General features: G+C 43.0%; 1 protein-coding gene across 1 annotated transcript in view; it reads right to left on the reverse strand.

Moving 5' to 3' along the window:
- Window positions 1–22942, reverse strand: part of CHRNA1 (cholinergic receptor nicotinic alpha 1 subunit) — a 38262-nt gene extending 15320 nt beyond the window's left edge. The window contains exons 1-3 of the mRNA XM_039239220.1: window positions 22816–22942; window positions 22474–22662; window positions 8195–8374 (exon numbers count right to left, since the gene is read on the reverse strand). Coding sequence (XP_039095151.1) covers window positions 8195–8374; window positions 22474–22662; window positions 22816–22942 — 496 coding nt within the window. The remainder of the gene's footprint in view (window positions 1–8194; window positions 8375–22473; window positions 22663–22815) is intronic.
- Window positions 22943–23213: the final 271 nt, after the last annotated feature.

A 23213-nucleotide genomic window follows, 5' to 3' on the forward strand; every position in this document is an offset into this window, starting at 1 on the left:
AATATGAAAGCTGCTCCGGGAGGGAGGGTGGTAAGGGTACTAATTCTGGTCAGATGGGCAAGTCCAATGCCAGGCACTGAAGGAGGGAGAGACCTGCACATCTACTTTGTGGGCTTTGAGCACGCAGCTCCTATTTTACTCGGATAACACAAATTAGAAATCTTTATCCACAGACTGAATCAAACCAACAAGATTGAGAAAGTGACAGAGTATAGCGCCTCAGGCTGACGAAGCCCTACCATTCTGTAGTCCCATCAGAGAAGCAAGGTACTGGCCTGGGGGCCTCTCATGCTTCAGCGTCACAGGAGAGACCCTCGACCCTGGCACTTACCTGAGCAGAGCCCCAGGAGCAGGAGGAACGGCCACGACTCCATGGGCTGTAGGCGCTGGTGTGGATTGGTGCGGCTCGTGGGACTCTCTGGCTAGAAGCTTGGCTGGGAGAGGGTTTGGAAGGCGAGTCGGTTCAGTGGAGCTATTGTTTTACACCACCTGTTTGTGGCAGTGACAGCTGGGCTGCCCAGAGCCCTTGGAGCCCAGGGAGTTGCTGAGGGCCTAACAGGATTACAGGGTGCCTCACTTTACGTAATTGCTATACCCTTGACAAGCTGACTATGAACTGCACTGTATTTTAAATGAGTCAGGTTCAATTAAAAAAATTTATAGTAGGGAATGAATTATTTTGAATGGTGAGCAAATCCCCTCCTTTTTGTGTGAACCAGACCGCCATCTATGTGGACTGACTTGATCAGGGTCACTAGGTCTGAGTCAATAGTCAGCTGTTACCGTAAGACACTGGTCATCCTGAATCTCAGAAGTCTACATTCGACATATAGGACAGGTGGAGTTGCTGGGGCTCATTCTAGACTGAGAATGCTGGGGCTTTTGTGCTGAATGAATTCGAGAAGAGTGTGGTTGGTGCTGAATCTGCTGTTGGAGAATTCCGTGTTTGGTTGGGTTTGTTTTTTAACAAAGATGGCTTCTTCCATAAAAGTGGTTTTATTGCCGCCTCGGAGTGACTGTTCCAGCTGCTCTCTGCATCAGGCAAAACCTGTCGCATGGTGCGCTGTGAGCTGGAGCAAACTGCCCACCTCCCTGTTATTTGAGTGAAGTGTAACTAGCAGCGAAGGGTCCCACTGCGTAAGCATTTGTTCCAGGCTCCTGCTCTCTTCCGTCCATTCTCTGCCTGCTCTTAGTCAGGCAAGCAAAGAGCACAGTGGTTCAGCTTTTCAATTTCCTTGTTAAAAAACAACAACCCTAAAAGCCAGCAGTTAGTGGTTACTCAGTCTGAAAAGTATTTTCACCAAAACAGGGAAGGAAGCAGTTATTTAAAAAGAGACCCTGCCTGTTCCTTCCTTTTTCCCAAATCGAATCAGGTGAGGAACGTACCTCGTCTCAAGTCCAAGGACAGCATCCTGACACATCCACCTATTCTGGTGAGTCAAAACAAATAGTTAGGGAAAGGGCTTGGAAGGTACAGGAGAGAGCTGCAAATTCACATTGTTTATATTTTTTCTGTTTAATTTGTGGTAGGTCAGCTTCCAGTCCCCTAAAAATTTGTTTTTCTCCTTTCTGGAGTATAACATTGTGACTGCCTGGTCAGAAATTATATCCTTCTACTGAATTCTTGCTTCTAGAAGGAGCCATGTGTTTCTGGTGTTTTTTGTTTTGTTTTGTTTTTTAGGGAGGCTCCAGGCCTAGTGCGAGCCCAGCTTGGGGCTTGAACTCAAGACCCCGATATCAAGACCTGAGCTAAAATCAAGTTGGATGCTCAACTGCCTAAGCCACTCAGGAACCCCTAAGTTTATTTATTTAAGTAATCCAACACCAACATGGGGCTCAAACCCATGACCTCAAGATCAAGAGTCAAATGCCAGTCATGACTGAGCCAGCCAGATGCCTTGTTTTGCTTCTTAAATTACACATATAAGTGAAATCATATGGTATTTGTCTTTCTCTGGCTAACTTATTTCACTTAGCATTATGTTCTCTAGATCCATCCATTTTATTGCAAATGGCAAGATCTCAGTCTTTTTTATGACTGAGTAATATTCCATTGTTTAAATATACCACATCTTCTTTATCCATTCATCAATCAATGGACACTTGGGCTGCTTCCATAATTTGGACATTGTAAATAATGCTGCAGTTAACATAGGGGTGCATATATCTTTTTGAATTAGTGTTTTTGTGGAATTACTGGATTGTAGGGTACTTCTATTTTTAACTTTTTGAGGAACCCCCATACTGTTTTCCACAGTAGGTGCATCAGTTTGTGTTCCCAACAGAGCAAGAGGGTTCCTTTTTCTCCATATCCTTGCCAACTCTTACTTTTTAGTGTATTTGATTTTAGCCATCTGACAGGTTTGATACGATATCTCATTGTGATTTTGATTTGCATTTCCCTGATGATGAGTGATGTTGAGCATCTTTATATGTGTGTGTTGGTCATTTGCATGTCTTCTTTGGAGAAATGTCTTCTGCTCATTTTTTGGTTAAATTATTTGTTTTCTTGGTGTTGAGTTGTATAAATTCTTTATATAGTCTAGATACTAACTCTATTGGATATGTCATTTGCAAATATCTTCTTACATTCATTGGGTTGTCTTTTAGTTTTGCTGATAGTTTCCTTTACTGTACAGAAACTTTTATTTTGATGTAGTCCCAATAGTTTATTTTTGCTTTTGTTTACTTTGCCAGAGAAGACATATCTAGAAGAATGTTACTATGGCTGATGTCAGAGAAATTATTGCTTATGCTCTCTTCTAGGATTTTTGTGGTTTCATGTCTCCAATTTAGGTCTTTAAGTTTTGAGTTTATTTTTGTGTATGGGTAAGAAAGTGGTCCAGTTTCATTCTTTTGCATGGAGCTGTCCAGTTTTTCCAACACCATTTGTTGAAGAGATTGTCTCTTTCCCATTGCATATTCTTGTGTCCTTTGTTGGATATTAATTGATCATATAATCATGAGTTTTACTGCTGTCTATTTTGTTCTATTGTTGTATGTGTCTCCTTTTGTGCCAGTACCATAATGTTTTGATTATTGTAGCTTTGTAGTGTATCTTGATACTTGGGATTGTGATACCTACAGTTTTGTTCTTTTTCAAGATTGTTTTGGCTATTTGAGGTCTTTTGTGGTTCCGTACAAATTTTACTATTATTCTAATTCTGTGAACAGTGCTGTCAGTATTTTGAGAGGGATTGCATTGGCTTGGTAGATTGCTTCTGGGAAGTATGGACACTTTAACAATGTTTGTTCTTCTAATCTGTGAGCATGGGATATCTTTCCATTTGTCTTTGTCAACTTCAGTTTCTTTCATCAGTGTTTAATAGTTTTCAGAGTACAAATCTTTCACCTCCTTGGTTAATTTTATTCCTAGATATTGTATTATTTTTGGTGCAGTTGTAAATGGGATTGTTTTCTTAATTTTTCTTTCTGCTATTTTATTATTAGTGTATGGCAATTAACAGATTTATGTATGTTGATTTTGTATCCTGTGACCTTACTGAATTCCTTTATCAGTTCTAGTAGTTTTTTGGTGGAGTCCTTAGATAATATCATGCCATCTGCGAATAGAGAAAGGTGTACTTCTTCCTTACCAATTTGGATGCCTTTTATTTCTTTTTCTTATCTGATTGCTGTGGCTAGGACTTCTGGTACAATGTTGAATAAAAGTGGTAAGACTGGATATCCTTGTCTTGTTCTTAGGGGAAAAGCTTTTAGCTTTACACCATTGAGTTTGATGTTAACTGTGGGTTTTTTTTTTTGTTGTTTTTTTATAAATGGCCTTTATTATGTTGAGGTATGTTCCCTCTGAACATACTTTGTTAAGGGATTTTATTAGGAATGGATATTATACTTTATCAAATGCTTTTTTTTGGACCTATCATATCATTTAAATCCTTTCTCTCTCTCTCTTTTTTTAAAGATTTCATTTTTAAGTAATCTCTACACCCAACATGGGGCTTGAATTTATGACCTGAGATTGAGAGTCACATTTTCTACCAACTGAGCCAGCCAGGCCCCCCTATCCTTTCTCTTGTTGATGTGATGAATCACATTGATTGATTTGCAAACATTGAACCACACTTGTATAGTGGGAATAAATCCCACTTGATTGTGGTGAATGATTTTTTTAATGTACGGTTAGATTTGATTTGCCAATATTTTGTGAGTATTTTTGCATCTATGTTCATCAGTGATATTGGCCTATAGTTCTCTTTTTTTGTAGTGTATTTATCAGAGTGCTGCTGACCTCATAGAATAATTTTGGAAACTTTCATTTCTTTTCTATTTTTTGGAGTAGTTTGAGAAAAATAGATATTAACTTTTTAAGTGTTTGTTAGAATTCACCTGTGAAGCCATCTGGTCCTGGACTTTTGTTCTTGGGAATGTTTTGATTACTGATGCAATTTCATTGCTAATAGTTGGTCTGTTCAAAATTTCTAGTTCTTTCTTATTCAGTTTTGGCAGATTATGTTTCTAGGGACTTATCCATTTCTTCTAGGTTGTCCAGTTTGTTGGCATGTAATTTTTCATAATATTTTCTCATAATCCTTTGTATTTCTCTGGTGTCAGTTATTATTTCTCTTTCATTTCTGATTTTATTTGAGCTGGCTAGCTTGCTTGCTTGCTTTCTTTCTTTCTTTCTTTCTTTCTTTCTTTCTTGTCTGTCTTTGTTTATCAGTTTTGTTGATTTTTCAAAGAATCTGCTCCTGGTTTCATCAGTGTTTTCTTTTCTCCTCCTCCCCATCCTCCACCTCCTCCTTCTTTTTCTTCTTCTCCATTTCTGTTTCATTTATTTCTGCTCTTACCTTTATTATTTCCTTCCTTCTACTTGTTTGGGATTTTGTTTGTTCTTCTTTCTCTAGCTCTTTAAGGTTAGATTGTTTATTTGCAATTTTTCTTGGTTCTTGAGGTAGGTTTTTATTGCTGTAAATTTCCCTCTTAGAACAGCTTTTACTGAGTCCCAAAGATTTTGAACTGTTGTGTTTTCATTTTTATTTGTCTTCCACATATTTTTTGGTTTCTTTTTTTATTTCTTGGTTGACCCATTTGCTGTTTAGTAGCATGTTATTTAACCGCTTGTATTTGTATTCTTTGCAGAGTTTTTCTTATGGTTGATTACTAACTTCATAGTGTTGTGGTCAGAAAAACTGCATGGTATGAATTCAGTCTTTCTGAATTTGTTGACACTGGTTTTGTGGCCTAAGATATGATCTATTCTGGAGAATATTACATGTACACTTGAAAAGAAGGTATCCTGCTGTTTTAAGATGGGATGTTCTGAAATACCAGTTAAATCCACCTGGTTCATAGCTACCATGTTGTTGTTGTTGTTATTGTTGTTGTTTAATCAATTTTCTGTCTGGATGATCTATCCATTGATGTAAGTGGGGTGTTAAAGTCCTGTACTATTATTGTATTACTGTCAATTCCTTCCTTTATGCTTGTTTTTACCTACTTCATGTATTTGGGCATTCCTATGTTGGGTGCATAAGTATTTACATTTATTATATCTTCTTATTGGATTGTTTCTTTTATGATTATGTAGTGTCATTTGTCCCTTGTTACAGTCTTTGTTTTAAAGTCTATTTTGTCCAATATAAGTATTATTAGGCCTGCTTCCTTTTTACTCCTATTTGTAATGCTTTTCCATTCCTTCACTTTCTTTTTTTTTTTTTTAATTTTTTTTTTGTTTGTTTTATTTATTTCTAGGCGCGAGAGAGAGATAGCGTGAGCAGGGGAGGGTCAGAGAGAGAGGGAGACACAGACTCTGAAACAGGCTCCAGGCTCTGAGCTGTCAGCACAGAGCCCGACGCGGAGCTCGAACCCACAGGCCGCGAGATCATGACCTGAGCGAAAGTTGGACGCTTAGCCGACTAAGCCACCCAGGCGCCCCCCATTCCTTCACTTTCAATCTGTATGTATCTTTAGGTCTGAAATGAGTCTCTTTTAGGCGGCATATAAATGGGTCTTGCTTTTTTTTTTTTTTTAATCCTTTCCTATGTCTTTTGATTGGAGCATTTAGTCCATTCACATTCAAAGTAATTATGGATAGGTATGTACTTCTTGCCAATGTGTTACTTGTTTTATGATTGTTTTTATAGATCTCTGTTCTTTTCTTCTCTTCCTCTTTATTCTCATGGTTCACAGGCTTTTACTAGTGATATACATGGTTTCCTTTATCTTTACTTTTTGCATATCTATTACTGGTTTATTTTTTGTTACCATTTGGTTTATATATAACATCTTATGCCTGTAGTAGTCTATATTAAGTTGATGATTGCTTAAGTTTGAACCCATTCTAAAAGCACTAAGTTTTTACGCCTCTCCCCCTACTATGTTTTAGGTATATGGTGTCATACTTTATATCCTTTTATTTTGTGAATCCCTTGACTAATTTTTATAAATATAGTTAATTTTGCTACTTTTGTGTTTCCCACTTTTCTTAGCCCTGCTTATGTTCTTTCCTTTATACTCACAGTCTTCTTTAACATTTCTTGTAGGACTGGTATATCATGCTGTTTTAATCCTTTCTCTCTCTCTCTCTCTCTCTCTCTCTCTCTCTTTAAGATTTTACTTTTAAGTAGTCTGTACACCCAACATGGGGCTTGGACTTATGACCCAAGATCAAGAGTCACATGCTCTACCAACTGAGCCAGCCAGCCAGCCCTATCCTTTCTCTTGTTGATGTGATGAATTCCTTCAACTTTTGTTTTTCTGGGAAACTCTTGATCTCTACCTCTGTTCTGAATGATAGCCTTGCAGGATAGAGTATTCTTAGCTGCAGGGTTTTTGTTTGTTTTTGTGTTTTTTGTGTTTTGGTGGTGTTTTTTTGTTTTTGTTTTGTTGTAGCATTTTGAGTGTATCATGCCACTCCCTTCTGGCCTACAAAATTTCTGCTGAAAAATTGGCCATTAGCATTATTGGGTTTTCCCTTTTACTGCTTTAAAAATTCTCTCTTTATTAGTACTTTTTGCCATTTTAATTACTATTTGTTTTGGTGTGGATCTCCTTGGAGTGATTTTGTTGGGTGCTCTCTGTGCCTCCTGGCTTTGGATTTCTGTTTCTTTCCCCAGATTTGGGAGGTTTTCAGTTATTATTTCTTCAAATAAACTTCCTGCCTCCTTTTCTCTCTTTTCTCTTCCTAGGATACCTGTAAGTGAATGTTATTATGCTTGATGGTGTTATTGAGTTCCCTAAATCTATTTTTATTTTTATTCATTTTTTTCTCTCCTGTTCAGCTTGATTGCTTTCCATTACTCTGTCTTCCAGGTTGTTGGGCCATTCTACTGCTTCCTATAGTCTGCTTTTCCCTCTAGTGTGTTTTCAATTTCAATTATTGAGTTACTCTTTGACTGGTTCTTTTTTATGCTTTCTGTCTCTTTGTTGAGGGTCTCACTGAGGTCCTTCACTTTTTTCCCAAGTCCAGTGGATGTCTTTATGACCATTAATTTAAATTATCTGTCTGGGTTGCCTGGCTGGCTCAGTCAGAAGAGCATGTTACTCCTGATACTCTTGTTCAAGACCCATATTGGGTGTAGAGATTACTTTAAAAAAAAAAAAAAAGATCAGGTATAGTACTTATCTCCATTTCATTTAGCTCTTTTGCTGTGATTTGCTCCTATTCTTTCATTTGGGACATATTCTTCCGTTTCCTCATTTTGTCTAACTTTCTGTATCTGTTTCTATGTGTTAGGAAAGCCAGCTGCGTCTCCTGCTCTTGAAAGTACTGGGCTTATGCAGAGGAGGTCCTGCGGTGCCCTGCAGTGCAGTGTCCCGGTTCCCCAGAACCCAGCACTTGAGGGGCTTCTCCCATAGGTATTGTGTGCACGCTCCTGTTGTGGCTGAGCTGTATTTGCCTTTAGTCCAATCATCTGCAATGGCTGTCTTTGTTCTGGGTAGGGTTTGGTCCCTATGTTGCTAGTGGGCCAGTCTGGGACCACCTTGGACTTGAGTTGTGAGACCAGCTGTCTGCCAGAGATGCTGTAGCACCAAACTGCAGGGAACTCTCCCTGTGTTGTCCTCTGAGAAGCTTTTGTTGGTGGACTGGGCCTGCGATCAGAGCAACTCTCTGCCCGCAGCCTACTGCTGGGACCGCAGTCTGAACTGGTGTGTGTGGTTAACTTCCCCTTTGCCCAGGGCAAGAGTCACTTTGCAGTGGTGCCAGCCCCTGCTGTGGCTGCCTGCTCACTGCCTGGCTTGTGGCCTCGCTTTGGATGGGCTTTGGCCATAGGCATACTGGAGGATGCAGGCCCGCAGGAGACCTCGGGGGCAGGGTGTGCAGTGCCAGAAGGTTTGCACTGGTCCCCTGTGGGAGGGGGAGCTGCAGCTGCCTGGGAAAAAGTGCCCAAGCTGGGGTGGAGGGGCAGGTCTGTGGGAGAGTGCGGGGTGAAGGCATGTGCCATTAGCAAGCTAGGTGGAAAGTGTTGGCACTGTGCTGCTTCCCACAGGTGTCTGTGTATCAAGGCTCAAGGACAGGGGAGGAAAATGGTGCCCATCAGCTCTTCTATCCTTTGAGAAGCCTCCCAAAGTTCCCTGCCCCTCCAGCACATTCTCTGAGATTATAAACAAATGTTCCTCCCATGTGCCCCAGACATTTTCAAATTGCTGCTCCAGAGCTGTGTCTCCTCAGGGCCATTTGTTTTGCTGCCTCTTTGAGGGCAGAGACTCCATGTCCTATCATGTTCCTGGCTCTGCCAGAGCCAAGCCCACTGATTTTTAAAGTTTCAGCTGTTAAGTCCCACTGATTATAAAAAACTCACAAAGCCAGGCCCCTTTGGCCTTCAAAGGCAAATGTTACAAGGATTCGTCTCCCCCATTCCCTGCCTGAGGTGCCTGGTGTGAGAGTCTGTTTCTCTCCTCTCTCCACGCCAGCAGCATCTTTGCTCCTGTGGATAGTCCCAAGAGTCCATTTGGCTCTCAACACATCTCTGCCCTTCCTATCCTCTTTGACGTGGCTTTTTCTCTACATTTAGTAGTGGAGTGTGTCCTGCCAGTCTCAGGTCATTTTCCAATTTATTTACACTGATGTGGGTGTCATCTAGTTGTATCCATGTGATGAGGTGAGCTCAGGCTCCTCCTGCTCTGCCATCTTGAAGCCTCATGCTCTTTAGCTTTCTGACTCACCAGAATGGACATGACCCCCTTGGAAACCACATGTTGGAGGTGACTTACTTTTGACATCCTGCATCCTTGAATGATTTCATGGAGGAGGGTACCCCCATTGACCTGGCCATCATTCACCTCTATTTCATGAGTAAGAACAAAACTTTCATTGAGGTAAGCCATTGAAATTCTTGGGTTTATTTATACAGCAGCTAGTGTTATTAGTATTAATACAAAATTTACTCCCCTCCATGGAGGTCTTGTGGTTAAGAATAAGTCCTAAAATATATAGCACTGCAGAAGAAGGCAAGAAGATTGGTATTGGAGGCTAAAAAGGTAAAAACTCGTGTTATACAATAGAGAATTCTTTAAGAAAACTGTTGCCCTCAATTACTTGGTGAGCAAAATGTCTACTGAGCCTGTGGCTCTACAAAAGTTTAGAAAACCCAAAGCTAGTGCACACTGGTTATTTGCATTGCTTAGTGTGTCAGTAGGAGAGTCAAGCTCAGGCAAGAATTGGTTGCTTCAAGAGGACAAGTGAAAGGGAATAGACTGAGTCCAGAAATTTGGAGTCTTTTGCTTTGAACCCCAAAATATAAGTAATAACATAGAAAAAAGGCTTTGAGCAACGAAAGCTCATTAAGACTTCTTATGAAACAGATAGTTTCACCACTGCCATTTAAGGATGCTTTCTTCACACTCAAGACTGTTCTTTTCTAGATAGTTTCAATATGGTTGTCATTAAGTGGAAGGAGAGAGATGTGGGGGTTAGGATACAGAGAAGTAAATTAGGCTTGTAAGTTAAGTCTAGTAAAGAACTCTATGTGCACATAAAAATGACTGCAAACAAATACAGTAAAACCTTGGTTTGTGAGTATAATTCATTCCAGAAACATGCTTGTAATCCAAAGCACTTCTATATCAAAGTGGATTCCCCTATTAGAAATAATGGAAACTCAGATGATTTATTACATAATCCAAAAATATTCACATAAGAATGATTACAATACTATAATATCATACAAAATAATAAAAAATACAAAATGTAAGAAAAATAACTTACACTTACCTTTGAAAACCTTTGTGGCTGGTGTAAGGGAGATGAGAGAGGAGGGTTATTGTGTAGGATGACTTTCACTGTAACAGAATCACTGCTATCCACTGGCTCAATGGAATCTTTTTCTGCATGGGGGCCATTGTACATGCTCACAGGGATGTTGACTATGGTACAGTATTAATAAAGTGTACTTGTTATATACTGTATTTAATGTAATTGGCAATAAGGGAGCAGAGGAAAGGGTCTATATCTGCAGGCAGCCTGACCTAGAATGAAGTAAAGCTTCGGCTTACTCTTGTATGAAAAAGCAAAGGACTGTCCATAGGTACTTTGAAGTGACAAAAAAATTACACTAGTGCCAGTTGTGGGCATCTTCCAATGTTCTGAAAAACCACTGATTTCTCCCAAACACCATGGCCTGAGACTGAACGTCTGAGCATGGGAGAGGATCGCTCACAATCCCGCAGTGAGTGACAGAGAGAGAGAGAGAAAGAGAAGAACCATTGGCTCAGTTGTAATCATGTGACATTTGGCATGACATACTGCTTGTATTGCAAGACATTGCTTGTTTATCAAGTTAAAATTTATTAGAAATGTTTGCTCGTCTTGTGGAACACTCTCAGAACAAGTTACTCACAATCCAAGGTTTTACTGTATATCAGAAGCTTACTAAGTTGGAAGGAATTATATTACCAAAGAGTTTTTGAACTCAGACTACAAAAACCTAGGTTGTGTAAGCCTGAAAATAGTCCTTGGGTGCCCTTGAGTGCACTGGCAGAAAGCTGGCTACAGCATCTGCGCAGACCCTCAAGGATGGCCCTCTTCCGACTGCCCACTTCAGATGTGGCCGTGGAGGTGAATGGACAGATGAGAACCTCGCAGGCGCATAGCAAGGAGCCACAGAGAGCAATAGACAAGGGAGCTCCTCCCAGAGAACAAAACTGGGGCCTAATCAAGGAACTGTAGCAGACCCTCTCAGTGCCCCCTCCCCTGCCCCATACGCGTTGTCTCTCACCTCTACTTCGAAAACTCTGCCTACTGCCCATACCTGCCTGAGGGATTTGTTTTCTAGCTATAGGAATGTATGAGAAAGATAGAAGTGCAAGGGAGTTAATGGCCCCAGAAACAGCCATCAGCTGCTGTAGGTGGACAGAAATGCCAGCTTCCTCACCCTTCAGATGGGGTAACTGAGGCACTCTCTGTTCAGAGTTCCTCCATGGGATTGAGTTCCTGCCCGTGGTAGAAATGTCTTGATAGCCCTCCCTTTATTGTCTTCCTTCTCCTCTCTGCCTCACTTTGTTCACGCTATACCTCCCAAATAAGCCCCTTACAGGGTCTGTTCCTGGGGGAACTCAAATCAAGACAGAGTTTTCCCACCATGTGGGCAGGGGCTTCACAGTAATATAAGTGGGTGCCTTTCCCGCACTTCTGTCTGTTACCAGTTCTCTTCTATAAACGAACAGTTGAAACTCTAGCCTAAAAAAAGAAAATTATTAAAACTGCTATTATCCTCAGTAGTCAACCTATTTTCTCAAAATGTTTACTTAAAGAATTCACATTCATTATGGAAAATGAAAGACAGATGAACAAAAAGAAAAATGTTTGGATTGCTATCCTTTTACCTAGAAATTGTCATGATTTGTGGGTTCATTGTTATGTTTCTCTTTCCATGCATTCATTCATTTATTCATTCGTTTTTCACTATCCCAAATCTTTGCTTTATGTTACTTAAAGTCAAGAGCTTCTTTAATTTTTAGGCTTTCGTGGATTAACTACAGTTAAGGAAATACTACTTTCAGAAGAATATTAAACTTTTTTTTCAGCTTTATTGAGATATAATGGACAAATAAAATATACAATATGATGATTTGATATACATATATTTTGTGAAATATATTTATTAAAAAAGTTTTTTTCTGGGGCATCTGGCTAGTTTCACTGGTAGATTGTGCAACTCTTGACCTCAGGGTCATGAGCTCAAGCCCCATATTGGGTGGAGGGATTACTTTATTAAAAAAATTAAAAATGTTCTTTCTTGGCATTGCTTTGTACAAAGCACAGTTTTAAGTATTTGAGATACATCAGTAAGCAAAACAAAGATTTCTGTTCCTCAGGGAAAATGAATTCGAGTTAGTGAAAATGAACAATAAAAAATATATGTATATAATTAAAAAAAAATAAATTTTTTAGTATCTTATTGTGAAAATGCTATGGAAAAAAGAAAGGTAGGGGCATCAGAGTGACTCAGTCCATTGAGTATCTGACTCTTGATTTCAGCTTAGACCGTGATCCGATGGTCGTGGGATCAAGCCCTGAGATGGGCTCCATGCTAAGTGTGGAGCCTGCTTAAGATTCTCTCTCTCTGAAGGACAAATACCATACGTTTGCACGTATAGAAGGATTAGGAGGAACTTAACGGAGGACCATGGGTGAGAAGAAAGGGGGAAATAGTGGGGGAGAGGGAGAGAGGCAAACCATGAGAGACTCTTGAATGCTGAGAACAAACTGAGGACTGATGGGTGTGTGAGAGGGGAGATGGGCATGGAGGAGGGCACTTGTGGGGATGATCACTGGGTGTTATATGGAAACCAAGTTGACAATAAACTATTTGTAAAATAAATAAATAAATAAATAAAAATAAATTAAATTAAGAAAAATAAAGGTACTCTCTTCCCCTGCCTCTCTCCCCCTGCTCAAGTGCGCTCTCTTTCTCTCTCTTAAAACAAATAAAATGAGGGGCGCCTGGGTGGCTTAGTCAGTTAAGTGTGTCCGACTTTCACTTAGGTCATGATCTTGCAGTTTGTGGGTTCGAGCCCCGCATCGGGCTCTGTGCTGACTGCCAGCTCAGAGCCTGGAGCCTGTTTCAGAGTCTGTGACTCCCTCTCTCTCTGACCCTCCCCTGCTCACGCTGTCTCTCTCTCTGTCTCCTAGAAATAAATAAAACATTAAAAAAAATTTTTAAAAAAACAAATAAAATGAAAAAAATAATAATTTTAAAAAGAAAGGTAGAGCACAGTGAAGGGAACCAGGATGGTTGGAGAGGGGATTGCAGTGCAAACATGGTAGGTTTCAGCGAGGGTGAGGCATTTGAGCAAAGACTTGAAGGAGGTGCAGATATCTTTGGGGTGAGCAGCAATGAAAGTCCCTAAGGGGAGTGGACCTGGTGTGCTCACGACAGAGCAAGGAAGCCAGCCAGGCTGGAGCAGAGTGAGCAGCAGGGAGATGGCTGGGAGATGATGTCAGAGAGCGGCGGGGAAAGAAGGGACACAGCATGTCTTGTAGACTTCTACTCTGTGCAAGGTGGGGAGCCTCTGCAGGGTTCTGAGCGGGCGTGATGTGATGTGACATATGTTGTTAAAGGACAACTCTGGCTCCTATGGTGGCAAGAGACTGTAGGAGAGACAAGTGAGGTGCTACTACAGTACCCCAGGTGGTAGGTGGTGGCAGAGAGGACCACAGTGGTTGCAGTGAGGGTGATGAGAAGTCGTTGGATTTGGGAAACACATTGTGACACAGAGCTCACAGGGCTTCCTGAAGGACTGGACCTGGACGCAAAGGAGAAGATGATGATCGCAGGTGATTTGCAGGGGTCTGGCTTGAGCATTAGGAAGGATTTCGGTGCCAAGGTGCCAAGAAGTGGATTAAGGAAGGCTCTGACTGGAGCTGGTTAAGTGGGCAGGAGAGTCGTGAGTTCTGCTACAGACAGGCTGAGTTTGACAGGTCCGGGAGAAACCTGAACAGACAGTTGGGGGTTAGGGGAGAGGTCTAGGCTAAGGCAAGTGGTGCTTAGAGCCATGGCTGGATACTGTCAAAGGAGTGAGGATGGGCAGGGAAGAGAAGAGAACTAACATTAACAAGCTGGGAAGAGGAAGAACGCAGGCAAACCTGAGAAGGCAGAAGCAATGAGGCAGGAGGCCCCAGGTGTGGGGCTCGGGAAGCCGGGGCAGAACTCGAACAAGGAGGGAGTGGCCTGCTGTGTTAAATGCTACTGACAGAGCCCATGATAGGAGGACAGTAATGTCTATGGGCTTAGCAACATAGAGGCCACTGCTGCCCTTGACACATACAAAACCTGGCTGGAGTAAGTTTACGACGGGAGGAATCAGAGCGGCTTTGTTCCAAAGGGTAACAGAAATGAGGTGGTGGGGAGACAGAGCCAACAGAAAATTTAAAATTGTGTGCCTTTTTTTAATGGGAAAAATAACAGCATATTTGCATGATGATCATAATGATCCAACAGCAACAATCAAATAAATTGATTATGTAGTAGGAAGCTGGAAGAAAACACCCATAAAATGTTTCCAAAAATGAGATTTACTGTACATACTTTTCTATAACTTCCAGTGGATATTGTAAAATATCTTCCTAGTCAAACAGTGTGGCTCTATGTTTTCATTTTTGTTTGAGTGAGAGAGAGAATACATGCATGCGAGTGGGGTGTGGGGAACAGAGGGAGAGAATCTTAAGCAGGTTCCATGCCCAGCATGGAGCCTGATGACTGTGAGGTCATGACCTGAACCGAAATCAAGAGTTGGTTACTGAAGAGACTGAGCTACCCAGGTGCCCCTACGTTTGCATTTTTAATGGCTCTGAGACAGTCTGCTTTTTGAGGGTACCATCATTTGTTTAACTAACCCCTAATCATTGGCCCTTAGGATGGCTTCTTTTTTTACTTTCACTTTTTCATTTTATAAACAACCATGCAGGGAAACATCAGTCCTATTTTTCTGATTGTTGCCTTAGGGTAAGCTCCTGAAAGTGGAAGTGCTGGGTCTAAGAATGAAACATTCTAAATAATTGTAATGCATATCAATTTTCCACTTTAGAATGGATCAAAGTCATTTAGGCCCCCCTTTATCACAGTTATATTTTTCTATGATGCCTCTTCCATACTGTTAGGTTTATTTGAGTGATTATATGATTAATGTCTGCCTCTCCTACTAGACGGCAGACCAGTGAGCGGGGAGACAGTACCTGGTTTTGCTCATGCCTGTATCCTCAGCTTCTGGCCTGGAGCCTGCCATTAGAGTAGGCATTCAGTCAGTAAGCGTTGGTGAGTGAATGAATGAATGTAAAGGCTAATTCAGTGGATAGGGTAGAAGATCACACTGGATAATGTCATGTGGGGGTAGAATGAGGTGTGATTACCAGTCATCCCCAGCACCTTGCTAAGTTGGTTATTGAAGAGACTGAGCTACCCAGGTGCCCCTACGTTTGCATTTTTAATGGCTCTGGGACAGTCTGCTTTTTGAGGTTACCATCATTTGTTTAACCCCTAATCATTGGCCCTTTGAATGGCTTCCTTTTTTACTTTCACTTTTTCATTTTATAAACAATCATGCAGGGAAACCTGGATATACCTATAAAAGTGTATATAGCTACACACACTGGTATATACCTATATGTATATACCTGGTATGTATATACCAGGTATATACCTATAAAAGTGTAACTGATTAAATAATGCATGAATGAGGTTATCACTTTCATAAAAGTCTACCTTCTTGTGGGGCTTAATGAAATAGTAATGGATCCTCCCAAGGTCTCTTCTTTGGAGAAAACAGTCTGTGTCTGTATTTTGGTGCAGCTCTCAGTAGCCTGGCCACCCCTTAGCTAAACAAATCCTCGCTTTTCCAGCTCTGAGCACCTTATTCCAATGGCCAGCAGGTGGAGACAGTAGGTTATTGAAGAGAGCAGAGCGCAGAGGCCCTCTTGGTGGACGGGGGCTGTGTGGGCTAGAGCACAACCTGTTGTCCCTGAGCTCTGGCAGGTCACTGTCCACGCGAAAATGCCCTGCAGGCCAGCCTGACAGGCTCTTTCCCGGGAGGCGGGCCGCTCAGATGCATTCCCAGGGACCCCTGGGGCACTGGTGTTCCCTCAGAAGCCTCAAGAAAGAGGGGTCAGTTCTCAACTCCAACTCTGCTTTTCCATGTTATAGGGTTTACATTTTCAAGGGCTCTGTACTAGACTGCTCAAGAGCCAAATGAAATTCATTTGAAAATCCAGACTTCTTCAGGCTCTGAGATTTTTAAAAACTTTTATTTTATTTTATTTTATTTTAGACAGAGAGAGAGCAAGTGGGAGAGAGGGGCAGAGGGAAAGAGACAGAGAATCCTAAACTCAGTGCAAAACCCAACTCAGGGCTCAATCCCATGACGCTGGGATCATGACCTGAGCTGAAATCAAGAGTCAGACACTCAGCTGATGAGCCACCCAGGCGCCCCTTCAGGCTCCAAGATTTTATCCAGTTCACACTCCCTGAGCTGCCTCTGTTGTTGTCTCAGTCTGTCTGAAATAATCAGTTTCTTTTCATTGTTTTTGGGGTTTTTTTTTCAGCCCAGCTCAGTGCCATGCAGACAGGCTGACACTTTCCCACAGCTGTACTAGATCACATAATTGCTTCTTCAGGCAGACCATACAGATGGTGGCCTAGTCACCGTGAGTTCACCCCATCTTGGTGCTTTTTTCCAGTTGCAGGCATGGATTTGCCCTCATCTACCTTTACACTCTTCTCTGTTCCCTTGAGACTGACTGTAGGGAGGAAATTCCCATTTGCTGAGGCCCCCCACTGTGTACCAGTTCACTCTCAGAGACCCAGTGGGTGGGTGTTGTGTTATGGTGGCTGAGCCCACTTAGGTCCTAAGTAGCAGAGCTCATCAGGAGATGAGTCTACTGTTTCTGGTTGTAAATATGTTGCTCCCTCCATACATAGTCCAGACTGTGCGTCAAGAAGCCCCTCAGAGGTGGTCACAAGAGAAGGGAAGGAGGGGAGAAGGTGGGAGGGTGACACATGCCCTGGGGGTGGTGCTTCTTGTTCCCCATCCTTGCTTCATCTAGAACAACTGAACTTTGGGTTTGAGGAAAAAAATACATAGGGGCACCTGGGTGGATCAGTTGGTTAAGCGTCTGACTCTTGATTTCAGCTCAGATCATGATCTCATGGTTCGTGAGTTCAAACCTCAGCACCAACAGTGCGAAGCCTGTCTGGGATTCTCTTTCTGCCTGCGCCCCCTCCCCCTATAAATAAATAAACTAAAAAAAAGAAAAGAAAAAATACATGGATGTGTGCGTATCCTACTTCTAAAAGGAAAACTCAAAAAAATAAAAGGAAAGCTTCAGTGGAAGATTTTATAAATATGTAAAGGATAAGAAGGAAAAATATCATAGAGGCCTCTCACAGTATCTGTCGCCCGGTACGTTATGACACAGCTGAGTCACAGTGAAGTGCGAGCTTTAGCTATGTGATGAAGCAAAGTTCACAGGAACTGAAGCAGGGCCGTGGCATCTGCAGCTCCAGGGTCTGCCCACTTGACTAACCACTTGACTGACTCAGGAAATGCTTTGGTGGCAAAATTCTTCTGCAACCGGCTTCTCATGGTCTCTGGGGCAGACACAAGAAAAAAGACTGGGATACAAATCACACAGATACCAGGTGATGGCAATCGAGAGGAAAACTAAAGAAGCCTCGGAGGGCCAGCCGAGGCAGAGAAAAGAGGGAGTAGGAGAGAAGCCTTAGGCTGGGTCTCTGGAGCAGGTAGGGAAACCGAAGCAGGAGAGCTGGTCAGAGATCGAGAGAGAAGTGCAACAGTATTTTTAAGGAGTTTGCTGGGTATTTAAAACGCACTCCTACCTTGGGCACTTTCTCAACAGACAGAAAGATCCAAGTTGCTTTCAATTATACTCTTCTGCAGGTCTGAACTAGTGCCAAAGCTAGACCATGCTGGATGCTGGGTTTACATCGCTTACATAAGCAAACCAGTTTCTGCTGTCATCTGGAAGAGTCAGAGCCATGAAGGTTTTTCAGCTTCCATTTTGTCAGCTGCTTGAGTTTCTATTCTGAGAGGTGCTAACTGTTACACATTGTTATTCACTTGCGTTCCCTAAATAACTTTTAATTAGTTTTAATTTGGACCAAGAATGTTCTACTGCTGATACAGTGACAGGAATGATCAAAAATAAAATTAATAAAGAACTCACTTCAGGAAAAAGCTTGCACTAATATTGCAGAATTTTAGAATCTCTATCTCAGGAGAGATACAGGTAATTTAAATTTTTAATGTTAACTTTTGATGATTTTCCTCAACGTTGTAGTCGCCTTGGTAAAAAAGTTAAACATTATTTTTCACAATGGAATTTTTCTGTTATTTTCCAGTGGCTTTAATGCACAGGTGCAAGAAATGTAATTGCATCCATAACCATATGTATGTGGCCTACGAAACCTTGTGTTTTGCTGGATAGTTACAATATTTATCACACACAGGAAAATGATGAGCAGTAATCCTTCCACCTTAAAAATTGCCAAAGGGAAGTCTGTCATGGCTCTCAGAATACCATAAAGCCGACAATACAAGAAATTCAAAAACATTGTTGAAGTTTTTCAGTCAAATCTCCCCTCCCTTCCTTAGTTGTCCACTAGCCATTAGGGCATGATTATAACAAAGACTCCAACATCCCTGTGGCTAAAACTCAACCAACTGTGGAAGAGCTGCTAATCGTGGGGGCAGCCCTTTGTCTTTTCCAAAGCAAGTAAAACCTTCTGAATCCCGTAGGGTAAAAATCTGGCAAAAGTCATAGAGAAGTCAGGAGGGGTTGCTGATACGTCAGTGAAATACCCCATGAGGGTCCTGCATGTGACACTAATCCAAGCATGCTCTAGTTTAGTTCAGAAAACCTATAAAGACATAAAGGTATGCGGCTTTTTTTTTTATTTTAGTGAAAGAAAGCCTGTGATAGGCAAGCTAAATCTCCAAGTGTGGTGATCAATTGTGATCTTGTTTACAGTTTCATTTCTTTTCTTTTTAAATAGGTTTATTTATTTTTGAGAGAGAGAGAGAGAATGTGAGCAGGGGAGGGGCAGACAGAGAATGACACACAGAATCTGAAGCAGGCTCCAGGTTCCGAGCTGTCAGCAGAACCCAACATGGAGCCTGAACCCACAGGCTGTGTGATCATGACCTGAGCCGAAGTCAGACACCCAACTGACTGAGCCACCCAAGTGCCTCTGCAGTCTCATTTCTTAAGCTATGTAAGCCATGTATTTCTTAAGCTAAGTATTTAGTCTGGGAACCGCTTAGCTAATGATAGATTGGTGGGATGGGCCTTGTTTGTTACTGCACAACTGACAGAATTACTTAGTTTTCTGTGGTCCCATGACCAAGCGTATAGATATGCTCGGTTATTCAGGGAGTTTTACCTTGTCTTTTTGTTAGAGAGGCCTTACAACAGACTAAAACGTGTGTCAGCTTTGTTGTTATCTAGCTAGACTTTTAAAAGATTGGCTAACCAAAACTGGATTTTATTCAAACACCGTTTTAGCCATTGTACTAATTTTAAGGACATTAGCCTATTACGAGGCCGTGATCAGTACTATTTAAACTGCCAACATCTGTGTGTTCCTTCTGTGCCGACTCAACATGGTGGTGGTACTGGCTCAGTTTATCACAACTCTGGGCACATTGGCAGCCCTGAGGGGTGTCTGGAGCTCCTGGACAGAGATGGTGCATCTGTCTGGAGCTTCAATTTTACTTGAAGACTTGGAGGAAAAAAAAAAAAAAACAAAGCAATTTAACCATTTATTTAATGTGCTGCCAATGCTTTATTTAATTTGCTGTGAAGCAAACAAAATTATGTATTAGCTATGTTATGACTAAAACCCAAATGTTGACTAATACTTACAGTGATAGAATAACAACTTGTAAACCAGGAAGTGTGTCTGTTTAGCTGTCAGAGTTCCAGCCAGAAGCCAACTGGTGATGCTGAGGGAAAAAAATATGATGATACTTGTCCTGGGAGAGTGACAGGACATGACCCGTGGGGCCTCCAGGTAAGGCAGCGCAAAGCCTGCTGTTCCCATCTCCTGTCAAAGTCCTCTGTGTTTGGGCAGGAACTCGACAGGCTATTGGAAGAAGAAAATGGAAACCTTTAATCCAAGGGGACGGGACCCATCCTGTTCGGTGAGATCCTGAAAACCGGGGCCTGCTACGTTGGGCAGAGCCGTTAAGGAAGTTCCCTCCCGCCCCCGCAAAGCCTGCACTGTCCTCTCTGAGGCACAAGAACAGCCTCCAAGAACTGTCCCCATTACTCTCCCTGACCTGGTCACCGCACCTCCCAATTCTCGGTGCCCGAGCCCCTGCCTTCAGTGAAGACTAGCCTTTAAGGACTCGGTCAGCGCACCTCCTTCTCCTCACCAGCCTGCCTACGGTGGGCAACACCGCCTGGCTCAGGTCTGGTTCTAGCCAGGAGAGAGCTCCCGTGCTTGACCCCGGCCCAGGCTTCCATTTCCTGTCTTCATGGTAGAGTCCTGACTCACTCCCAAGAGTACAGACTGGGTCCAGCCGATGAAGAACTGAAAGCCTGATTTCTCAGTGAAAATAAAGACAAATGCAAAATTCACGTGAATGTCTAAGATACAGGACCTCAAATATGAAAGGTGCTGTTCGTGGCCCCTTTGAACAGCTCCCGCGTCCCTTGGGGATATCTCTGTCCTCCTCTGCCATTAGAGTGCCACCAGCAGACATGTTTGAGAAGCAGCGCTCTGGGAAGCATCACTACCCAGTGCAGGAGACACAGCCCGCACGTGAAGTCCTCCAGCAGAATCTGAGCCCGCGCTCTTCAGATGCCCTGTGTCCTGTGGGGGAATCGCACACAGTTCCAGATACCTGGCCTCTCGACTGAACACGATGCAGTGGCCTCATCCTACTTCCTGATCTGTGCAAAATGGCAGAAGAGTAAAACCAGTTGTGCTTCCACTTCAGGGGCTCATAAAATGTGCCCATTTTGTACAGACTGCTTTTTTCCATTCTTCTGGAAAACTGTTTTCAGAAGCACTTCAAGTTGTGTGTGAAAGTCAACTTTATGTTACCTGTTTTTCATTTCAAGAAGGATAGACAGTTCTGTTCGGTGCTGGGCTCAGAGAGCATGAGGTAGGGTCCAGGGACTTCCCGGCTTCATCATGACCCTGATGTCATAGCACATGCAGCCTGGGCTCCCCCTCCTCCTTGCCCTGCAGACACTGAAAAGCCTTTCTGAGCATGAGACTGTCAATATGCAAAGGTCCCAGGATGATGGGGAGGGGCCCTCCTTGTCCCAGGCAAACAACAGCTGTCCAATTACCTGCTTTTCCTCCTTTCTCCTGCCCTGAGGGCTTTCAGGATACATTTTGAGTGGGAAGAAGTACACCACTGGAGGCACCTAATTTGTAGCCAGGCCAGTTCTAGGTCTAATTCAATCCAGAATTCTGGATGAAGTTTGAAGGATCTGACCCTTTCCAGACAGTCCCTCAAACTCTGCCTCTTAAAAATATAATTTCCCAGGGGCGCCTAGGTGTCACAGTAAGTTAGGTGTCTGACTCTGAATTTCGGCTCAGGTCATGATCTCATGTTTCAGTTCGTGAGACGGAGCCCCATGGCGGGCTCTGCGCTGATAATGCGGAACTTACTTGGGATTTTCTCTCGTCCTCTCTCTCTGCTCACCCTCCCCTGCTCATGCTTTCTCTCTCTAATAAACATTATATATAGGATATATATATGTATATACACGCATATGTATATACATATGCACGCACACACACACACACACACACACATACATATACATGTAACTTCCCAGAGACCAATCTTTGGTTTGTGTTTCCTAGAGAAGAATAACTGGCAAATCTGGAGGATTGTACTTCTGTATTTGTCTCTATTCTGTCAACGTATTAGCGTGTTGGTTAGGAGGATCTTGTGCATTTATTAGAACTGTCTCTTAAAGCGTGTTTGCAGGGTCCTGGCTCTGGGACAAACACCCCCATCTTCCCACTTGCACAGGGTTTATGTGTCACTTTCGCCCTAAACCGGAGCTTTCTCTTGTACCATATGCATAAGCACTGATACCTTGCAGATGGAAATTCATTCCTGAGATGGGGTGAGATTATCTTCCACCTCCCAGATGGCTTAAGAAGGGCAAGGAAAGATTCAGAGGAACTAAGCTAAGAAAGAACAAGGGAATCCGGTTGGGTTAATTCTAAGGAAGACCTGGGAAGCAGGTTTGGGGAATGAGAAACAGCCCATGACTTCAAGGACTTGAGGCTGAAGGAAAATCCTGACTGCCTGGGGCGGGGTGGTGTGGGGGCTGAAGATGGAGGGGGGGCAGAAGGGGGTGGGATCTGGAGAGACAAAGCAGACTGGGAATGAGGAGAAAACTCAGCAAGCCAGGGAGTGCTGGGCTCTACAAGGACCCGTGACCATCCCGTGTTTATCGTGTCCTGCATTTTCCCCCTTTCAATAACGTAGCCCTTCCACCCGGACCAGAAGGGGGCGCATACATACCCTTGCTGTGCTCCCGGCCACCCCCAAGGACAGGAGGCGAGGACAACTTGTTGGCGCACACAAACGCTCGTGTTTGATTTTTAAAACTCTGTTTCCTCACCCCAAAATTATCCTTGGTGTGTTCATGGTGTGCCTTTATGCTCTCTGAAGTTGCCTTTTCAAAGCCAGGCTCTTCTCCAAAAATCCACTCTGGCAGGAGATCAAGGGAGGGCCCAGCGCTCTTCGGCTAATGATAAAATTCCGACGCGAAGCTTTCCCAGCGTCATCCAGAGAAAGAACCCAGAATTAGCAGTCTGGCTCTGACAACTGCAGCATATGTCCCCCCACAGGCCGTGCGTGCACCTTGTCTGAGCAACGTCTCTGTCCCCGGCCAACAAGAGGACTCGCTTGGCCTGGCATGAGCAGATGGCGGCCGGTACGGCATGCCACCCAGGCCTTTCTCTGTTGTGTCCTGAAGGCGGCTCGGCATGGCCCCCCAGAGCCCTCCATGCAGGCCCAGAGCCACAGCCTTGCCCCTTGCCCCAGTGACGGGGGCTGCGGTTTGCTTATTGTGACAGATTCCTCCCAAACAAGCAAGATGAAAGGCAGGAAATGTGGGGTTGTAGTTCCCACAGCAGGAGTGGTTTGGCCACATTGTATCACATTTACAGCCCGTGGGATCTTGGAGGGAGCGAGTGCAGGCCGACCTCAGGAGAGGGCTGGTCTGGCAGCGCCCACCAGGGGTGCCGCCCACCCTGCGT

Source organism: Hyaena hyaena, unplaced genomic scaffold (genome assembly GCF_003009895.1).
Source record: "Hyaena hyaena isolate Hyena2069 unplaced genomic scaffold, ASM300989v1 scaffold_154, whole genome shotgun sequence".
NCBI classification, from domain to species: Eukaryota; Metazoa; Chordata; class Mammalia; order Carnivora; family Hyaenidae; genus Hyaena; species Hyaena hyaena.